The sequence below is a fragment of the Anolis sagrei genome, chromosome 5 (assembly GCF_037176765.1).
Source record: "Anolis sagrei isolate rAnoSag1 chromosome 5, rAnoSag1.mat, whole genome shotgun sequence".
NCBI lineage: Eukaryota > Metazoa > Chordata > Lepidosauria > Squamata > Dactyloidae > Anolis > Anolis sagrei.
Window position 1 is genome coordinate 194,416,384 of NC_090025.1, and position 17,640 is coordinate 194,434,023.

The 17,640-nt window shown below is 43.6% G+C and overlaps 1 protein-coding gene and 1 long non-coding RNA gene across 2 annotated transcripts in view; one reads left to right on the forward strand and one right to left on the reverse strand.

The window, feature by feature from the left end:
* The window catches only part of NET1 (neuroepithelial cell transforming 1), a 97,574-nt gene extending 87,077 nt beyond the window's left edge, over nucleotides 1–10,497 (reverse strand). Inside the window, exon 1 of the mRNA XM_060776392.2 lies at nucleotides 10,269–10,497. Within this exon, the coding sequence (XP_060632375.2) occupies nucleotides 10,269–10,450 (182 nt within the window). The 5' untranslated portion in view covers nucleotides 10,451–10,497. The remainder of the gene's footprint in view (nucleotides 1–10,268) is intronic.
* LOC137097210 (uncharacterized) lies at nucleotides 2,888–14,589 on the forward strand. The gene is made up of 3 exons (XR_010910062.1): nucleotides 2,888–3,161; nucleotides 13,839–13,955; nucleotides 14,470–14,589. It is a non-coding gene; the product is annotated as an uncharacterized lncRNA (long non-coding RNA).
* Nucleotides 14,590–17,640: the final 3,051 nt, after the last annotated feature.

Sequence of the window (17,640 nt, forward strand, 5' to 3'; positions counted from 1 at the left end):
TAGAAATCCCTGCCAGTTTACCAGCTGTTAGGATTTCTGGGAATTGAAGGCCAAAAGATCTGGGGACCCACAGGTTGAGAACCACTGCTCTAAACATTCAAACACTCAGAGAAGGAATACTCACTCTGTACCAGCATCTTCTACTGACATCTAGTGAATGAAAACCAAATTACAATCCACACTCATTCTTAGGCAAGAATTACTCAAGAGGTGATGTTGCCAGTTCCTTCCTCTGAAATATCTCCTATAGCACCTGGTATTTATTGATAGCCTCCCATCCGAGTAGTAACCAGTGCTGACCTTGCTTAGCTTCCCAGACTAAACAAGATCTGGTCTATTTACCAAGTCATTATAAAGTTTGCATGGTAAACTTGGGAAAGCAGTTGTGGGAATATTTCCTAATCTTTACCAGAATACCTTGGTACAAATCTTTTTCTTGCAGCATCTAATCTCATTTCAAACTCATGGATCATCCACTTTTGATCCAGAATGCCAAAAAACTGAGAAGATGCACTATGGATTGTCTACAAAGTAACAAAAGTCAAGCAAAGGCTGAGCAATTTGAACAAGGGACAGCTACACTAAGTTGAAAAATGAAAAGTGTTTTAAAATCTTGTATACAAAGACAATTGTAGTATTGCAATGCCTTCCTTCTTAGAAGATCAAGAAGCCAAAAAGAACTACATAATGTTTTCCATTTGGAAAGGAACTTCTGAATGATCCATATGTTCTCTTTTCTTCCCATAGAACCATCTTTAAAATTTCTGCCTTTTATAAAAAGGACAGAATGAGCATAAGCGAAACTGACAGCAAATACATTCGTTTTGTAAGTTTCTTCTACTTTGTTAATGATTTTGCTATAAAATGGATGATTGGCTTTAATGTCTTCTATCCTAAAAGATGGCAATAAGCAGACTTAAGTATTAGCACCCATAAAAACTAACACAGTGTTCTTGCAAACTACCTTTTCTGGATGGTAAGCCAAAGCTAGTATTAATAACAACAGTATGTTTTGTAATGTTGCTGGGACTTTCAATATCAGTGGAAGCAAACACCAGCTGATAGCAAAAGTCTGCTAATATAAATGTCATATACAAAGAAGGAATTGTGAGTGTGCATGTGTATACACAGATATAAAAGAGGCGGTGGTCTCTCCCCTGCTGAAGAAACCAGACTTAGATTGTTTGGTTCCCTCCAGTTACTGCCCAGTTTCTAACCTCTCGTTCCTGGGCAAGGTGATGGAGAGGGCAGCAGCGGAGCAGTTGCAGCAATTCCTAGACAACACAGCCGGACTAGATCCCTTCCAGTCCGGCTTCCGTGCGGGGCACAGGACAGAGACTGTGCTAGTCTCCGTCACGGATCACCTTCGATGCCAGTTATTGGATCTCACAGCAGCATTGGACACAGTCGACCACAATCTTTTGACCCACCGCCTTGCTGTTGCTGGAGTCAGGGGGAGAGCTTTAAACTGGCTGTCCTCCTTTCTTCACAACCGTGGACAGCGAGTGGAGAGGGGAGGCCTGGTCTCTGAGAGCTCGCCTCTCTCTTGTGGGGTTCCTCAGGGGGCCATTCTCTCCCCTCTGTTGTTCAACATCTATATGCAACCACTTGCTCAGCTGGTTCGAGGTTTTGGGCTGGAGTGTTATCAGTACGCCGATGACACTGAGCTGGTGCTGAAGATGGAAAGCCAACCGGACTCTATACCCGATTGTTTCCATCAGTGCCTCGAGGCTGTTACTGGATGGCTGCGTGCCAGCAGGTTGAGGGTGAATCCAGCAAAGACGGAGATCCTATGGCTGGGTGGACCAGGCAGTGGGGACATCCATCTGCCCACCCTGGATGGCGAGGTGTTACGCCCGTCATCGTTGGTAAAGAGTCTGGGAGTCCTTTTGGACCCTCTGCTGACGATGGAGGCGCAGGTCTCCGCCGTGAGCAGAACCGCCTTCTTTCACCTGCGGCAGGCTAGACGGCTGGCCCCCTCCCTGTCCAGGGACAACCTAGCTACAGTGATCCAGGCCACGGTCATCTCAAGACTGGACTACTGTAATGCTCTCTACATTGGCCTTCCTCTGTTGGTGATCCAGAAGCTCAGGTTGGTACAAAACGCAGCTGCTCAGCTTCTTGCGGGAATGCCGATGAGATGCCACATAACACCAATCTTACTGCAGCTGCATTGGTTACCGATTGAGCACCGGATCACTTTCAAAGTGATGGTACTCACCTTTAAGGCCTTGCATGGTCTGGGGCTGATGTACCTGAGGGACCGCCTCACCCCTTACCAACCCCAGAGATCCCTCCGTTCTGAGGACCAAGATCTATTGGAAATTCCCAGTGTCAAGACCTTGCGTCTAACAGCAACCAGACGCAGAGCCTTCACAGCAGTGGCACCATCACTCTGGAATACTCTGCCACCTGAAGTCCGTGCCTTGCGGGACTTACCAGCTTTCCGCAGGGCATGTAAGACATACCTGTTTTGACAGGCTTTTAATGTTTGATATTGCTGTTTTTAAATTGTTTTAAATTGCTTTTAATTTTTGTTAGATTTTAGCCATTCTTGTAAGCCGCTCCGAGCCCCAGGGGAGTGGCAGCATATAAGTTCAAATAATAATAATAATAATAATAATAATAATAATAATATGTGATCATTGGTTAACCAGAAACTTTCAGTCAGCATAAGCTATGGCTGTCCAGATGTTGAGAAACAATGGTAGTCACAGTCCATCCACACTTGGAATGCCTGGTGAAGACAATATTCTACTACACAAACTAGTAATCTGACTCAACGTCAAGCAGCTTGAGACCAGCTTTCTCACTGTCGCACATCCACTTTCTCCCCACAGGAATGAACTACACCCTTGAAAAGCACTAAGAGCTGGGAGGGGAACTAAGAGAAAGTGTCTGGACAAGAAGCCCAACCCTGCGGAGAGAAAGCAGTTTGAAAGTATTTAAGAGGACAGAGGGATGTACACTGGAAAGGGAGGACACAAAGCAGGATGGCCTGAAGCAACTGAAATGGGGAAAGAAAGAGCAGGATGTGGTTTCACTCCCCTGAACATGGGTGTGCTTTCATTCTTCATTCAGCTATCTTTCCTTAGGGGTCTAGGTTTTCTCTCTCATGGCTGGGTCCCTCCCTACACAACATTCATCTCCCTCGCAGTCAGGTATGTATATTTTCATTCTCTCTACAATCTCTCTCACTGTCCTGGGAGGAAACTGAGCAAAAGAAAAACCTCTGCAAAATGGATATTCTATTGTATTAACAAAACCATGGGGTCATGCTGGTTTTAATTCCACTTTACATTTTGATTCTTGATAAAGTTATCCATATTTACTGGAGTCTAATGTACCATCGAATCTGATGCGAACCTCAATTTTCAAAACCCTTTAATAAAAAAAAAATTGCTGGCAAATGTAAAGCGCAGCAGCAAAAAGTGCACTCTTTTTAATTTTCCCATTACAGTTGCTGACTGCTAAATATTTCTTCTTTAAAAACAATTTTGTTGGAAAACCAAAGCTTTCATCAATGGAAAAGAAACCTTGGGGTGCATCTATGCTGCAGAATGAGTCCACTTTAATTACCTTTGCTCAATGTATGGAGCCATGGGGGCTACAGCACCGCCATGTGGGGTACTGATTGCCAAATGTAAATCGCCTCAAGTCGCCTTCGAGCTGAGAAGGGCAGTATACAAATATAGATATATAAAGAGTGCTGATGCCTCATCAAACTACAAAATTCCAGAATAGCATAATAATAATAATAATAATAATAATAATAATAATAATAATAATAACAACTTTATTTATACCCTGCTACCATCTCTCCAAGGGACTTGGTGCGGCTTACATGAGGCCGAGCCCGCAATACAACAAAACAAGCAATAACAATAACAATACATGCCTTGAGCTACGACAATAAAATTATAGATGACATCTCTCAAATAGAAGCCTCAGGTGTTCCTCAAGCAGCTTCCCCTATTGCTTTGACTCAGCACTAAGATGACCCTATCACACAAATCTAATGCGCACCCTAATTTCGGCAAGGTGATTTAGCCAAAAAAGGTGAGAGTTAGATTTGAGTAAATACAGTCCTTGACTCTTGAGGTGAAATGGGCATTTTGTGATCAGCCACGAACTATAACAAATATTTTTATATTGTCCCAATATTTCAGTGTACCCATGGGACCAAGAAATGAAGAATTCTATGATCAGGATACTTGCATGACATAGGAGACTGAAGAGAAAGATGGCTGAAAAATACGGAGCAAGCTACCCAAGATTATACACAACACACCTTTGCTTGGTCTTGTGTACTGCAACAAAACACGACAAAAAGAAAATGAGAGTTGCTTTTAAGGAATAACATGAAAAGTTTGGTAGGAACACATTTTGCAGAGTTAGAAAAATATTGAAATTCAAGTCCTACCCGCCTGACAGAATGACATAATCAAGGCCTGAGTCTGCAGAATGGATTGTACAACTTTAGATTGTGGGTGCAAGAACATCTGGATACTCCCCAAGTGGAAAAATAAACACACACACACACACACACACACCGCCCACACTTAGATGGACACATACATACAAGTAAAATGCTTGCACCACAGATAATAGCTGGGTTAAACTATTTCTACTTAATGAAGAAATGTGTTTTGAATTATTTGCCGCTATGCTATAAAAATGGAATGCCCAGAAATGTAAAACCCCACCTGCAATAACAAGATATGCTCAAATTTCTGCTACTTCACTAGGCTCTACTTGCAGCCGAGCAGGGCCACAGGCTTCTTTAAAGGTGATGTCATGCCTGCAAGAAAACCATAGCCAGGACAGTTCCACTCAACTAACTTCAGTAAGCCACGCTGGATGTAGTTTCTGGGGAGAGATTTAGACAGACTCTACTTCTCCTTCATATACTCCACTTGCAGACCAGGACTGCTAAGATTATCTCGCATCTCCATGGACTATTATATTTGAATAATCAGAAATTTATATTTAGTATTTACTGTGAACTCTCTGTTTCTTGTTATGAATCTTCAAGGCATTTCTGACCTATGGCAACCCTAGGGTGAAACTTTCTGGGGTTTTCTTGGCAAAATGTGTTCACAGAAGGTTACTTTTGCTTTCCTTTGAATCTGAGAGAGAGTGACTTGCCCATGGCCAACCAGTGAGTTTAATGGCTAAGCAGGGATTTGAACCTTGATGTTGAATCATAATTCTCTAACCACTACACCACGCTGGCTCTTTGACTCTGCCTCCTTTTAAAATACAATAAAAGCACCCAATTGTTGTTTTTTTAAAAAAAATGCTGACATTTTAATTTATCTGTATCAACATTGGTTGATACAAATCAATCAAAAGAAAAAGGCTATCAAGCATTAGTAAGCATTTTAGGAAATAAGTCCACTTGCATCTCATCAAGTTGACTAAAATCTGTTAACTTTTATATATTCCAAGACTGGGGTATTTGGTACCATGCATTACTGGTATAGTAGTAAGCTTGCTTATGCTATGCATCCCAAGGTTGCTCCTCTTTGGGCACGCTTTCTTGGCTGTTTGTTTTTTTTAAAAAAAATGTTTATTATTATTATGTGGGTATCACTGGCTTCATGGGCTCTGAGTCCACACTCTCTTTTCTTTCCTAGCTGCTTACTCTAACTGCCTGAAGCTTTTCCATTACTGCTAATTTACTTCATTCTCACCAAGGCTGCTGTTCCTTTCGCAGCTCTACCTTAGCTGGCTTAAAGCAGACTGGTGGTGATTTTGTAGCATGCTTTTGGCCCTTCTGCCAAGCAAGGCTAGAAAAACAAGCCACCAAACTCGTTGTTGTTCATTCGTTCAGTCGTCTCTGACTCTTCATGACCTCATGAACCAGCCCACGCCAGAGCTTCCTGTCGGCCGTCACCACCCCCAGCTCCTTCAAGGTCAGTCCAGTCACTTCAAGGATGCCATCCATCCATCTTGCCCTTGGTTGGCCCCTCTTCCTTTTACCTTCCACTTTCCCCAGCATCATTCCCTTCTCTAGGCTTTGCTGTCTCCTCATGATGTGGCCAAAGTACTTCAACTTTGTCTCTAGTCTCCTTCCCTCCAGTGAGCAGTCGGGCTTTATTTCCTGGAGGATGGACTGGTTGGATCTTCTCGCAATCCAAGGCACTCTCAGGACTTTCCTCCAGCACCACAGTTCAAAAGCATCTCTCTTCCTTCGCTCAGCCTTCCCTAAGGTCCAGCTCTCACATCCGTAGCTGACTACGGGGAATACCATGGCTTTGACTAGGCGGATCTTTGTTGCCAGTCTGATGTCTCTACTCTTTACTATTTTATCGAGACTGGACATTGCTCTCCTCCCAAGAAGTAAGCGTCTTCTGATTTCCTGGCCACAGTCTGCATCTGCAGTAATCTTTGCACCTAGAAATACAAAGTCTGTCACGGCCTCCACATTTTCTCCCTCAAACTCCAGTAGGCAATACTTATTAATTCAACATACCTAATCCATCCATTCCTGTAATGTCTTGTTTCCCATTTTGAAAAAAAGCTGTGAAAAATGAAACAGCCATGGGCAGAGGCAAACCTTCAACTGTGCTGTTGTTCTTCAGAAAGTTCTGCAGTTCTGAGTGAAACTGTACAAATTTCTTGAAAATTCAGTTTTTAAACATGTTGCAGTGAGTTTTCTCTGCTTGATAAGAAAAAAAAACCCTGAATGTTCTGACTTCACAGAAATAAACATTCTCATCTTTTCTCATCATCTGTCCTGAACTGTAAAAACCAAGCATGACCATCTCTACTTTTAACATAAAATAGGACTGGAAAAATGACAGATGGGTGGCCAACTTGCAGAGACCCTTTCTAATTCTAAACTAAGGTTATGAGTTTTGTTAAATTCCTGAGCAAGGTGGGTATAAGGTTGATGACAGTTGGAAATGCGCTGATAAATCTGCAGACTACTTGTCAACTGCAGGGATTCATGAAAGAATATGCAGCTAACTTGGATAATTTTAACACAGCAAGGCATATCTTACTTACTTCATTTCCATATAAATTAGCTAGTCTTCATTTGTTATATTGCCATCCAATAGATTTCAAGTTAAGGTGACGATATAAATGAACCGCATTGAGTCGCCTAATTAGGCTGAAAAATGCGGTATAGAAATAAAGCAAATAATAAATAAATGAGAAACCTTTAAAATCCCTAGTGATCAGCTACCATGCTCAGATGTACATTAGGAAGAACTTTCTGACTGTGAGAGCCGTTCAGCAGTGGAACTCTCTGCCCCGGAGTGTGGTGGAGGCTCCTTCTTTGGAAGCTTTTAAGCATTAGGAAGAACTTCCTGACTGTTCAGCAGTGGAACTCTCTGCCCCGGAGTGTGGTGGAGGCTCCTTCTTTGGAAGCTTTTAAGCAGAGGCTGGATGGCCATCTGTCAGGGGTGATTTGGATGCAATATTCCTGCTTCTTGGCAGGGGGTTGGACTGGATGGCCCATGAGGTCTCTTCCAACTCTTTGATTCTATGATTCTATGTTTTTTAAGAAGTCATTCTTTCATCATTTGTCCAAAGCAGGACAGCTTGAGTTTTGTCATCATCACTTCTTAGAGATCAGGACTGATTTGCTCTTGCACTCTTCAGCTTTTTTGAAACTGATGGTATCTAAAGATCTCTTCTCCAGCACATTTCAAATGATCCCACTTTATATAACAACTGACTATAGGCCAAATAACCTGGCACCACCTGTTACCAACACTTCTCAGCCTCAAAGCTGTACTGCCAGATAGCTTTCTATAGAGGAATCTTTAATAACTTTGGGACCAAATTCTCTTTTGCTTGCAGAGGAAGGCTACCATTTAAAATAGCCATACAGAAACTCCCGACCACACACAAACACATTCATAGTGATTCACACAGGAAAAAGTAGCTTTCTAGATCTCCCTAGAGGCACTGTCAGTGATGAGCCTTGGCCATTAACCTTGTGCAGAATACCAACTGCAAGAGGAACAATGGTACGTGGCTGCTGTTTTTGTGACCCACCTGTGGCTTCAGACAGGGTGCTTACCTGGCCCTTGTACTTCTAGGTACAGTTTTGATCCAAAGCAGGCATCTAACTATTCACTATTGCTACGCCTTTTAAGGGAATGCAGCTCTAAACAACATCACGCACTAAACAAAAGGATCTCAGCTGATTACCAGTGTCTGTCAACAGAAATGGACTGGATGAGGACAAACAGATTGAAATTAAATCATGACAAGATAGAGGTGCTCCTGGTCAGTCAGAAGGCAGATCGGGGAATAGGGATACAGCCTGTGTTGGATGGGGTTACACTCCCCTGAAGACACAGTTTCACAGCATGTGGGTGATCCTGGACACATCATTTACCCTGGAACCTCAGGTGTCAGCGGTGGCCAGGAGTATCTTTGCACAGTTAAAACTTGTGCGCCAGCTGCGCCTGTACCTTGAGATGCCAGATCTGGCCATGGTAGTACATGCCCTAGTGATCTCAGGGCTCATGTGCATTGGTAGGGGGCAATGCAGTCCCTCAAGTAGGCTAGGCCCAAACTGTTTAGGACTTTATAGGGTAAAGCAAGCAAACTGGGAGCCAGTGCAGCTGTAATTTTAATCCTAAATTTTAAATCTAACTCTGCAAGTTTGATTTTTTTTTGTTTTTCAATGGCTATGATGGAATTGTAAATTTTATATGCTATCTTCTGTTTTAATGATTCTTACTTTTGCTATAAATGTGTATTTGTTTTGAGATTTGGGTGGGATGGGTATGTACTGATGTTTCTTGTGCGGCACTGAATATCTGCTGGTTTTGTTGTTTACCACCCTAAGTCCCTTCAGGGAGATAGGACACTATATAAATATAGATGATGATGATGTCTCTGTTTCATGACATTTAGTCTTCTCCATTGGGTCTGCTTATTTTCAGTGTAAAGACTTACTATTTTTAAAGTCTTTCTTTGTACATTTTGGCCCCTAGGCTTGGCCATGGTAGTCCACACCTTAGTCACATCCTATCTGGACTTCTGCAACACTATCTACAAATCCGTTCTGCTGGTGTTTTTGTGTGTGTTTTTAGGCGTGATGGACACTCATTGGCCTGATTGGTGTCTTGTGTTCAAATTCGGTGTCAATTTGTCCAGTGGTTTTTGAGTTATGTTAATCCCACAAACGAACATTACATTTTTATTTATATAGATTACTAGCTTTCCCCTGCCACGTGTTGCTGTGGCCCAGTCTGGTGATCTGGAAAATAAAGTAATGAGAAAGTGTTGGTTTCTAATATATGTAATTTCTTTATGTTTGCGTTGATCTGGTTGGCCTACTCTGGAGCATGCAACATAGAATTGTCCTTGTTTAGGGGTCCCTTTCAAATCTATGATACTATATCTGTGTGTGTGTGTGTGTGTGTCATATCTATCTATATCTGTGGCTGGATGGCTCTTTGTCAGGAGGGCTTTGATTATGTTTTCTTGCCCCAGTGAAGGGAGTTGGACTGGATGGCCTTAAGTATTTTCTGTTGTTCATGGGGGTTCTGTGTGGGAAGTTTGCCCCGATTGTCGCTTGTGGGGATCAGAATGCTCTTTGATTGTAGGTGAACTGTGAATCCCAATGACTACAAATCCCAAATGTCAAGGTCTATTTCCCCCAAACTCCATCTGCATTCATATTTGGGCGTATTGAGTGCTTGTGCCAAGTTTGGTCCAGATCCATCATTGTTTGAGTCCACAGCACTCTCTGGATGTAGGTGAACTACAACTCCCAAACCCAAGGTCAATGCCCACCAAACATTCCAATATTTTATGTTGGTCATGAGAGTTCAGTGTGCCAAGTTTGGTTCAATTCCATCGTTGATGGAGTTTAGAATGCTCTTTGATTGTAGGTGAACTATAAATCCCAGCAACTACAACTCCCAAATGACAAAATCATAATTTTTTGAGTGATGGTCACTCCTTGTGTTGTGAGACGTTTTGTTGCCAAATTTGGTGTGATTTCGTTCATTGGTTCTTTTGTTTTTAAGGTACTCATTATGCACAGAGCATTTTATATATAGATAGATTATTATTACTATTCTTATTTGTCTGAATGGGAAGGCAACTCATATTTCTTCTGACACTTATTGCTACTCGTTATCACTGATGTGCTTCGTCTGGATTTGATACGACAGTGTCCAAGGGGCCTAACAGACAATATTCGAGCCCTTGTAAAACTCCCATGGTGCCACAACACTGAAAGCTGAGCCCAGGCGCCTTAACACGGCCCGAAACGCGAGGCCTGCTCTTACCGCCGGCCTGAGGCCTGCTGTTCCCCGCGGGGGGTCTCCGCCAGCGACGCTAGGCCTCGCCCGGCCTTGTTGTCGTTTTCCTCGGCGCTGCTGCTCCGCCTGAGCGCCGAGCGGCTGGCCCTCCGCCTCAGATGGGGTTTCTCCGCCCCGGGGGGCTTCCCCTCCGCTTCCAGGCTCGCCATCCCTTCCTCAGCCCGGGCGGAGAGGAGTTAAATGGCGGCGGAGGAAGCAAAGCGGTTTGAAAATGGCGGCGGGAGCGGCCTCAGCCAATCAGCGTCGCTTGGCTGTTGCTAGGAGACGCAGAGCGCAGCCGCCGAAGCCGAGCGAGGAGGAGGGAACAGCAGAAAGGGCGGGGCTTCGGTTTGAAAAATGGCGGCGGGAGCAGCCGCAACCAATCAGCGTCGCTTACACGTTGCTAGGCGACCGCTGAGAGCCAGAGGCCTAACTTCAAGGCCTTGAGTGTAGATTTCACTGAGGGAAGCCAAGCCTTTTCTACGCTGACATATAATCAAAGCGTATTATCCACATTACATGCTTTGAACTGTTTTATGTCGTTTTATAGACCAATCCCCAGCTTTACAAAGTTCTAGAGCTACTTATTTTGCATAGAATTATGAAAAAATAGAGCTATGTCTGATTCCACAGCAAGATGGCGTCAGGAAAAGGCAAAAGCTGCACATCGCAAGTGCTGAACCTGACTCAGCACATAGAAGATGGCTTTGAAAGGCAGCAGATCACAGGAGATGTCTTCATAGACCTGTCAGCAGCCTATGATCCTGTGAACCACCGCCTCCTCCTGAGAAATATGTATAATATCACAAAGGACGACCACCTCACCCGCCTCAGAGGAAACCTGCTACAAAACAGGAGCTTTTTGGTTGAGTTCCAGTGCCAGAGAAGCAGATGGCGGAAACAAGAACGGCCTGCCTCAGGGGTGCGTGCTTGCTCCATCCATGTTCAGCATCTACACAAATGACCAGCCACTGCCAGAAGGGACAGAGAGTTTCATCTATGCTGATGATCGTGCCATTACTGCTCAAGCAGGGAGCTTTGGGATGGTAAAACAGAAGCTTTCCGAAGCTCTAGCTCTCTTACTGCCTATTACAGGGAAAACCAGCTGATCCCTAATCCATCTAAAACACAGACATGTACCTTTCATCTCAAGAACAGAGAAGCATCCTGAGCTCTGAAGATCACCTGGGAAGGAATCCCACTGGTGGAGCATTGCAGCGCACCCAAATATCTGGGAGTCACTCTGGACCGTGCTCTTACCTACAAGAAGCACTGCCTGAACATCAAGCAAAAAGTGGGTGCTAGAAACAATATCATACGAAAGCTGACTGGCACAACCTGGGGATCACAACCAGACACAGTGAAGACATCTGCCCTTACGCTATGCTACTCTGCTGCTGAGTACGCATGCCCAGTGTGGAACACATCTCACCACACTAAAACAGTGGATGTGGCTCTTAATGAGACATGCCGCATCATCACGGAGTGCCTGCGCCCTACACCGCTGGAGAAACTACACTGCTTAGCCGGTATTGCACCACCTGACATCCGCCGGGAAGTAGCAGCCAATAGTGAAAGGACCAAGGCAGAGACATCTCCAGCTCATCCCCTGTTTGGGTATCAGCCAGCACGTCAACGACTTAAATCTAGAAATAGTTTTTTAAGATCTACAGAGACACTCGCTGGAACACCTCAGCAAGCAAGAGTCCAAAAGTGGCAGGCTCAAACCCAGAACCTCAACCAATGGCTGATACCAAATGAGAGACTCCCCCCTGGGCACACAGAAGACTGGGCGACTTGGAAGGCGCTGAACAGACTGCGCTCTGGCACCACGAGATGCAGAGCCAACCTTAAAAAATGGGGCTACAGGGTGGAATCCACAACATGCGAGTGCGGAGAAGAGCAAACCACTGACCACCTGCTGCAATGCACCCTGAGCCCTGCCACATGCACGATGGAGGACCTCCTTGCGGCAACACCAGAGGCACTCCAAGTGGCCAGATACTGGTCAAAGGACATTTAATCAACTACCAAACTCACAAATCTTGTATTTTGTCTGTTTGTTTGCTTTGATCTGTTAGAAATGTAATATAATTGACTGGTTTCCCTGACACGACAAATAAATAAAATAAATAGACCAGTCTCCAGCTTTATAAAGTTCTAGAGCTACTTATTTTGAATAGAATTGTGGAAAAAATAGAGCTATGTCTGATTCCACAGCAAGATGGCGTCAGGAAAGGCAAAAGCTGCACATCACAAGGATTGAACCTGACTCATTACATGGCTGATACTGACTGAGAGTCTCCCTTCTCGGCACACAGAAAGCTTCCCTGAAATAATAGTTTTACAAGGTCTTGAGCTTTCTCTGCCAAATAATGCTAGTTGCTCACCAAACTACAAATCCCACGATTGCATAGTCTTGTGCCATGGCCATTAAATTGGAGACAAGATCCTTCAAATAGGAGCTCCAGGTGCTCCACATGGATATGCATGCCATACTGCAATCCTATTCATTACTAATAACTGTAAACACAGGTTGTGGCATTCCCTTTTTGCTTGGCTCAGTACTAAGATGACCACACAAATCCAATGCACACCCCAATTTTTGCAACAACAACAACAACAATAATAATAATAATAATAATAATAATAATAGGCTTTGTTTATATTCCACCCTTTTCTCCTAGGGGCCTCAGAACAGATTACAGCATTTACATACAAGGTAAAGAATCAATGCCTTTACAATCATATGCAATGAGACACACAAACACAAACAAAGGCAGAGGCTTCACCTTTCATTTTCGGATTCTGGAGGTTCTCGTCTCTGGCTCTGGGGAGGTGCTTTTTTCTCCATTTTCAAGCCAAGGAGTCTGCGTTGTCACCTCCTGGTTGTGTGGCCAGCAAGATTGCTTGGAGCGTCTCTTTTCCTGCTTTTTTTTTTTTTTGTCGTGTCAGGAGCAACCGCTCCTGTTGTGAGAGAATTGGCCGTCTGCAAGGACGTTGCCCAGGGGACGCCTGGATGATTTTTGATGTTTTATCATCCTTGTGGGAGGCTTCTCTCATGTCCCCACATGAGGAGCTGGAGCTAATAGAGGGAGCACATCCGCCTCTCCCCGGATTCGAACCTGCGACCTGTCGGTCTTCAGTCCTGTCGGCACAGGGGTTTAACCCACCGCGCCACCGCGGTATCTATGAGGGTTGAATGCAAAGTAATGCCTCCACCTTCGTACCTCCTCAACAGATGGCAGTAATGGTATGCAGCAGGTACTGGCTTGTTCAGTAGACTCTCCTCTACAGTTCCATTTTGGTGGGAAGCCTTAGCATTGAATGGTTGTGTTGTTAAAGTGCCAAGTAAGGAACCCTGTGCAGATGGTCGGTCAATGTATCTGGTGATTATGTGGAAAAGGAATAGTGGTAGTTAAAGAGCACATTCTAAGGATTATTTCTGCATTTGATTTATTAAAATATTCCCATCCAAAACCAAGTAACGAAGGTGAAGGCATTACTTTTCATTCAACCCATTTATCTACTTACATTTGCATGTTTTTGAACTGCTAGATTGGGAGGAACTGGAGCTGACAGACGGGAGCTCACCCCATCTCGCGGATTTGAATTGCCAACCTTCAGTTCAGCAGCACAAGGGTTTAACCTATTGCCCCACCACGCCCAAAAAAGGTGAGCATTAGTTTCGAGCAAATAGGGTACGTTTTTACCAGAGCATCCTGCATATATTATCTCCCGTTTCCTACCATAAACACATATACAGCGCTGGCTGTAGATACTGAATATTACTAAATACCCTAAAGACACCCAATTGGGAGACTGCCAACTAATACCAGGTGCTGTAGAAGGCTATATTACAGAAGAAAGAACTAGCTACTACATCTGAGTCTTCCTTTCTTAAGGCAACCCTATGAAATAACTTTTTAGGACTCCCAGAATAACCAATGAGTATTACACTTCTGTTGTACATTAGATTCACTGACTTTATTTCTGCTGTACATTAGATTCACTGTCACGCTGTGAACCTTCTTCTAATGTCTGTGGTGTTCACATCAGATGACTTTATTGGGTATGTGGTCAGTGTAGCAGATATTCCTACCATAGGATCCGACTGGTGGGACATCCTCCCCGTCCATGCTGTTATCTCACCCTCTGAAACCCATCTGTTTCTATAACTTTCTTCCAGGTACTGCAGAAACCTCATTGACTGGAATGAGCAATCTTGGCAGCGAACGTCCTGTCTCATATTTCATTTCTCCTCAAAAGGGTAATGAGGATGGAGGGATCTACATGTAGACGCAGTAAATGAGAGCCGTCTGGTTCAAAGCAGTTTTGACTGGTTTAGTGAGTTTAACTTTGCTTTCATGCCAAAGCATATATCGTTTAGAGTCTCAGCATCAATACTAATGAGTTTTATGGTTATGGCTTGGCATGAGCAGAGGGCCAAGGGCTGCCAAGAAGAGTGTTGTTCCAGCTCCCCTCACAGCACATCGGTGCAAGGAAACTGCATAACAATACAATTCTGGGCTGGCATATTTTGCTGACTTAACTCCGGCTCACTGTCCAGGTTGGCCAGTATTTTCATGCACAGCATCTGAACTTTTTATTGGGCCAACAGTCTCAGCCCCAGCCAGCCCAAAGGGTGAATTTATCAGCTAAACTAAGCTTTTGCATATTCCACTAATAGGATATGCAAACATTAGTATGTGGAAAGAAGTAAGAAATCCATGCAAGCGCATCTTAAAATTTGCCTGTAGCTTCCCACATCTATAGCAGGAATGTTCTTGATAGATTAAAAACTCAAGTTTCAGACCAGTTAGTGCAGGCATGGGTGAGCTTCAGGCTTCCCTCCAGGTGTTTTGGACTTCAACTCCCACAATTCCTAATGGGAGTTGATGCTCCTATGGGAGTTGATGTTCAAAACACCTGGAGAGAGGGTCAAAGTTGCCTGAGTTAGTCCAGCACTAAAACATCCTTACATCCCTCAGTTTGTAAAAACAAATGACATGTGAACACATCTACTGGTTTTGACACCACTTTAGCTGCCATAGCTCAATACCCCATGGAGTCTTGGGAGTCGTAGTTTGGTGATACAGAATTTGTGCAATTTGACACCACTTCAGCTGCCATAGCTCAATGCCATGCAATTTTGGGAGTCGTAGTTTGGTGATACAGAATTTGTACAATTTGACACCACTTCAGCTGCCATAGCTTAATGCCATGCAATTTTGGGAGTCGTAGTTGAGTGATACAGAATTTGTGCAATTTGACACCACTTCAGCTGCCATAGCTCAATGCCATGCAATTTTGGGAGTCGTAGTTTGGTGATACAGAATTTGTACAATTTGACACCACTTCAGCTGCCATAGCTTAATGCCATGCAATTTTGGGAGTCGTAGTTGAGTGATACAGAATTTGTGCAATTTGACACCAATTTGACTGAGCTGCCATAGCTCAATGCCATGCAATTTTGGGAGTCGTAGTTTGGTGATACAGAATTTGTACAATTTGACACCACTTCAGCTGCCATAGCTTAATGCCATGCAATTTTGGAAGTCGTAGTTTGGTGATACAGAATTTGTACAATTTGACACCACTTCAGCTGCCATAACTTAATGCCATGCAATCTTGGAGTCATAGTTTGGTGATGCACCAATACTTTGTAGCACAGAAAGCCAAAGACTATGTAACACTGCAACTTCCACAATTGCATAGCATTAAGCCATGACAGTGAAAGCGGTGCCAAACTGCATCTATTCTACAATATAGATGCACCCCTCGTCTCCAAATGAAGATAGCAAACTGTCAGTGCTACTAGCTTTATTTCAGCATCCACCTTCATGTAATTAGGACTCCTTCCATACAGCTGTATAAAATCCACATTGAACTGGATTATCTGGCAGATAATCCAGTTCAATGCAGATATCACGGAGTATCTGCCTTGATATTCTGGGTTATATGGCTGTGTGGAAGGGCCCTAAAAGAAAGCAGAACAAAATTCCTCCCAAACGGATCACAACAGAGTTTTTGAAAGTATGGAAAACATTGTGTGGGGGGGGTTGCTGGCTTTTGTTTTGCGTGTGTGTGTGTCATGAGCGACTTGAGAAACTGCAAGTTGCTTCTGGTGTGACAGAATTAGCCATCTGCAAGGACGTTGCCCATGGGACGCCCAGATGTTTTGATGTTTTACCATCCTTGTGAGTTGATGAGCTGAACCGATTTAATGTTTTTTGCTGTTGTCCCCTCAGGCATGTGGTTCATTACACATCAACAGTTGCTTATGAAAAGTGTTATAAAATTCTACACCTGAGATTTTATGGTGCTACAAATTTCCAAGCTGCACTGCCTGGAAATCTTCAGAACTTGCTCAAGGTGATGAAAGTCATTAACGTGCTATTGGCACATCGCATATATTGGAGGCAGAGGAGGGAAAGAGCCTGTTACAAAGAACAACAAAATGTCAGAATTCGCTATACCTTCATGTAACAGATACCCAAACTGACCAGCCCTCTAAAACTAAATGATCGTTAATTATTTCCTGCCTTAAACACATTGAGTCTTTCCCCACCTACGAAGAGCCCTTGTAAACACTTCCACTCAATTATAGCTCTCTGATTCCACATTAACTCACTCAGAATCATGGGATTTGTGGTTTTTGGGGTTTTCTGGCAGAGAACTCTGAACGTCCCTGCCTAAATTGTAAATCCCAGGATTCCATCAAATGCTTTCATGCCAATTAAAGTGAAATATTTATTGATGCCTTTATATGTAAGCCGCCTTGAGCCCCCTACGTGGTGGAAGGGTGGGGTATAAATATGGTAAATAAATAAATATACGAGAGGTATTTTTTAAGTAAGGTCCGTTGGAACATAAGTACACAACGAAAGTTTATTTCAAAAAAGTAAATTTATTTTCAGAAAGCACATACTTCACTCTATTTTTCGACATAGTTGCCCAGTTTGTTCAAACACTTATCATAACTCTGAACCAATTTTAAAATACCCTCTTCATAAATCCTCACTTCAACTGAAGCCACCAAATCGTCTGTAATCAAAGAAGGGCGAACGGAGCGGTCCTCATCATGGACGTTGTCACGGCCATCTTTGAATTGTCGTACCCACTTACGCACTTTGCTTTCACTCATAACAATATCACCGTACACTTCACAAATCTGTCGATGAATTTCTGCAGCAGGCAGGTTCCTTGCTGACAAAAACCGTATCACTGAGTGAACCTCACGTGCGGCGGGTGAGTTGATAGTCTTAAACATTTTTAAAGTACAGAACAGAACCGTACAGGTTAACTACAGAGCGGAAACTGAACACAGTTGTTCCCGAGGCATGCCGGTACACGACGC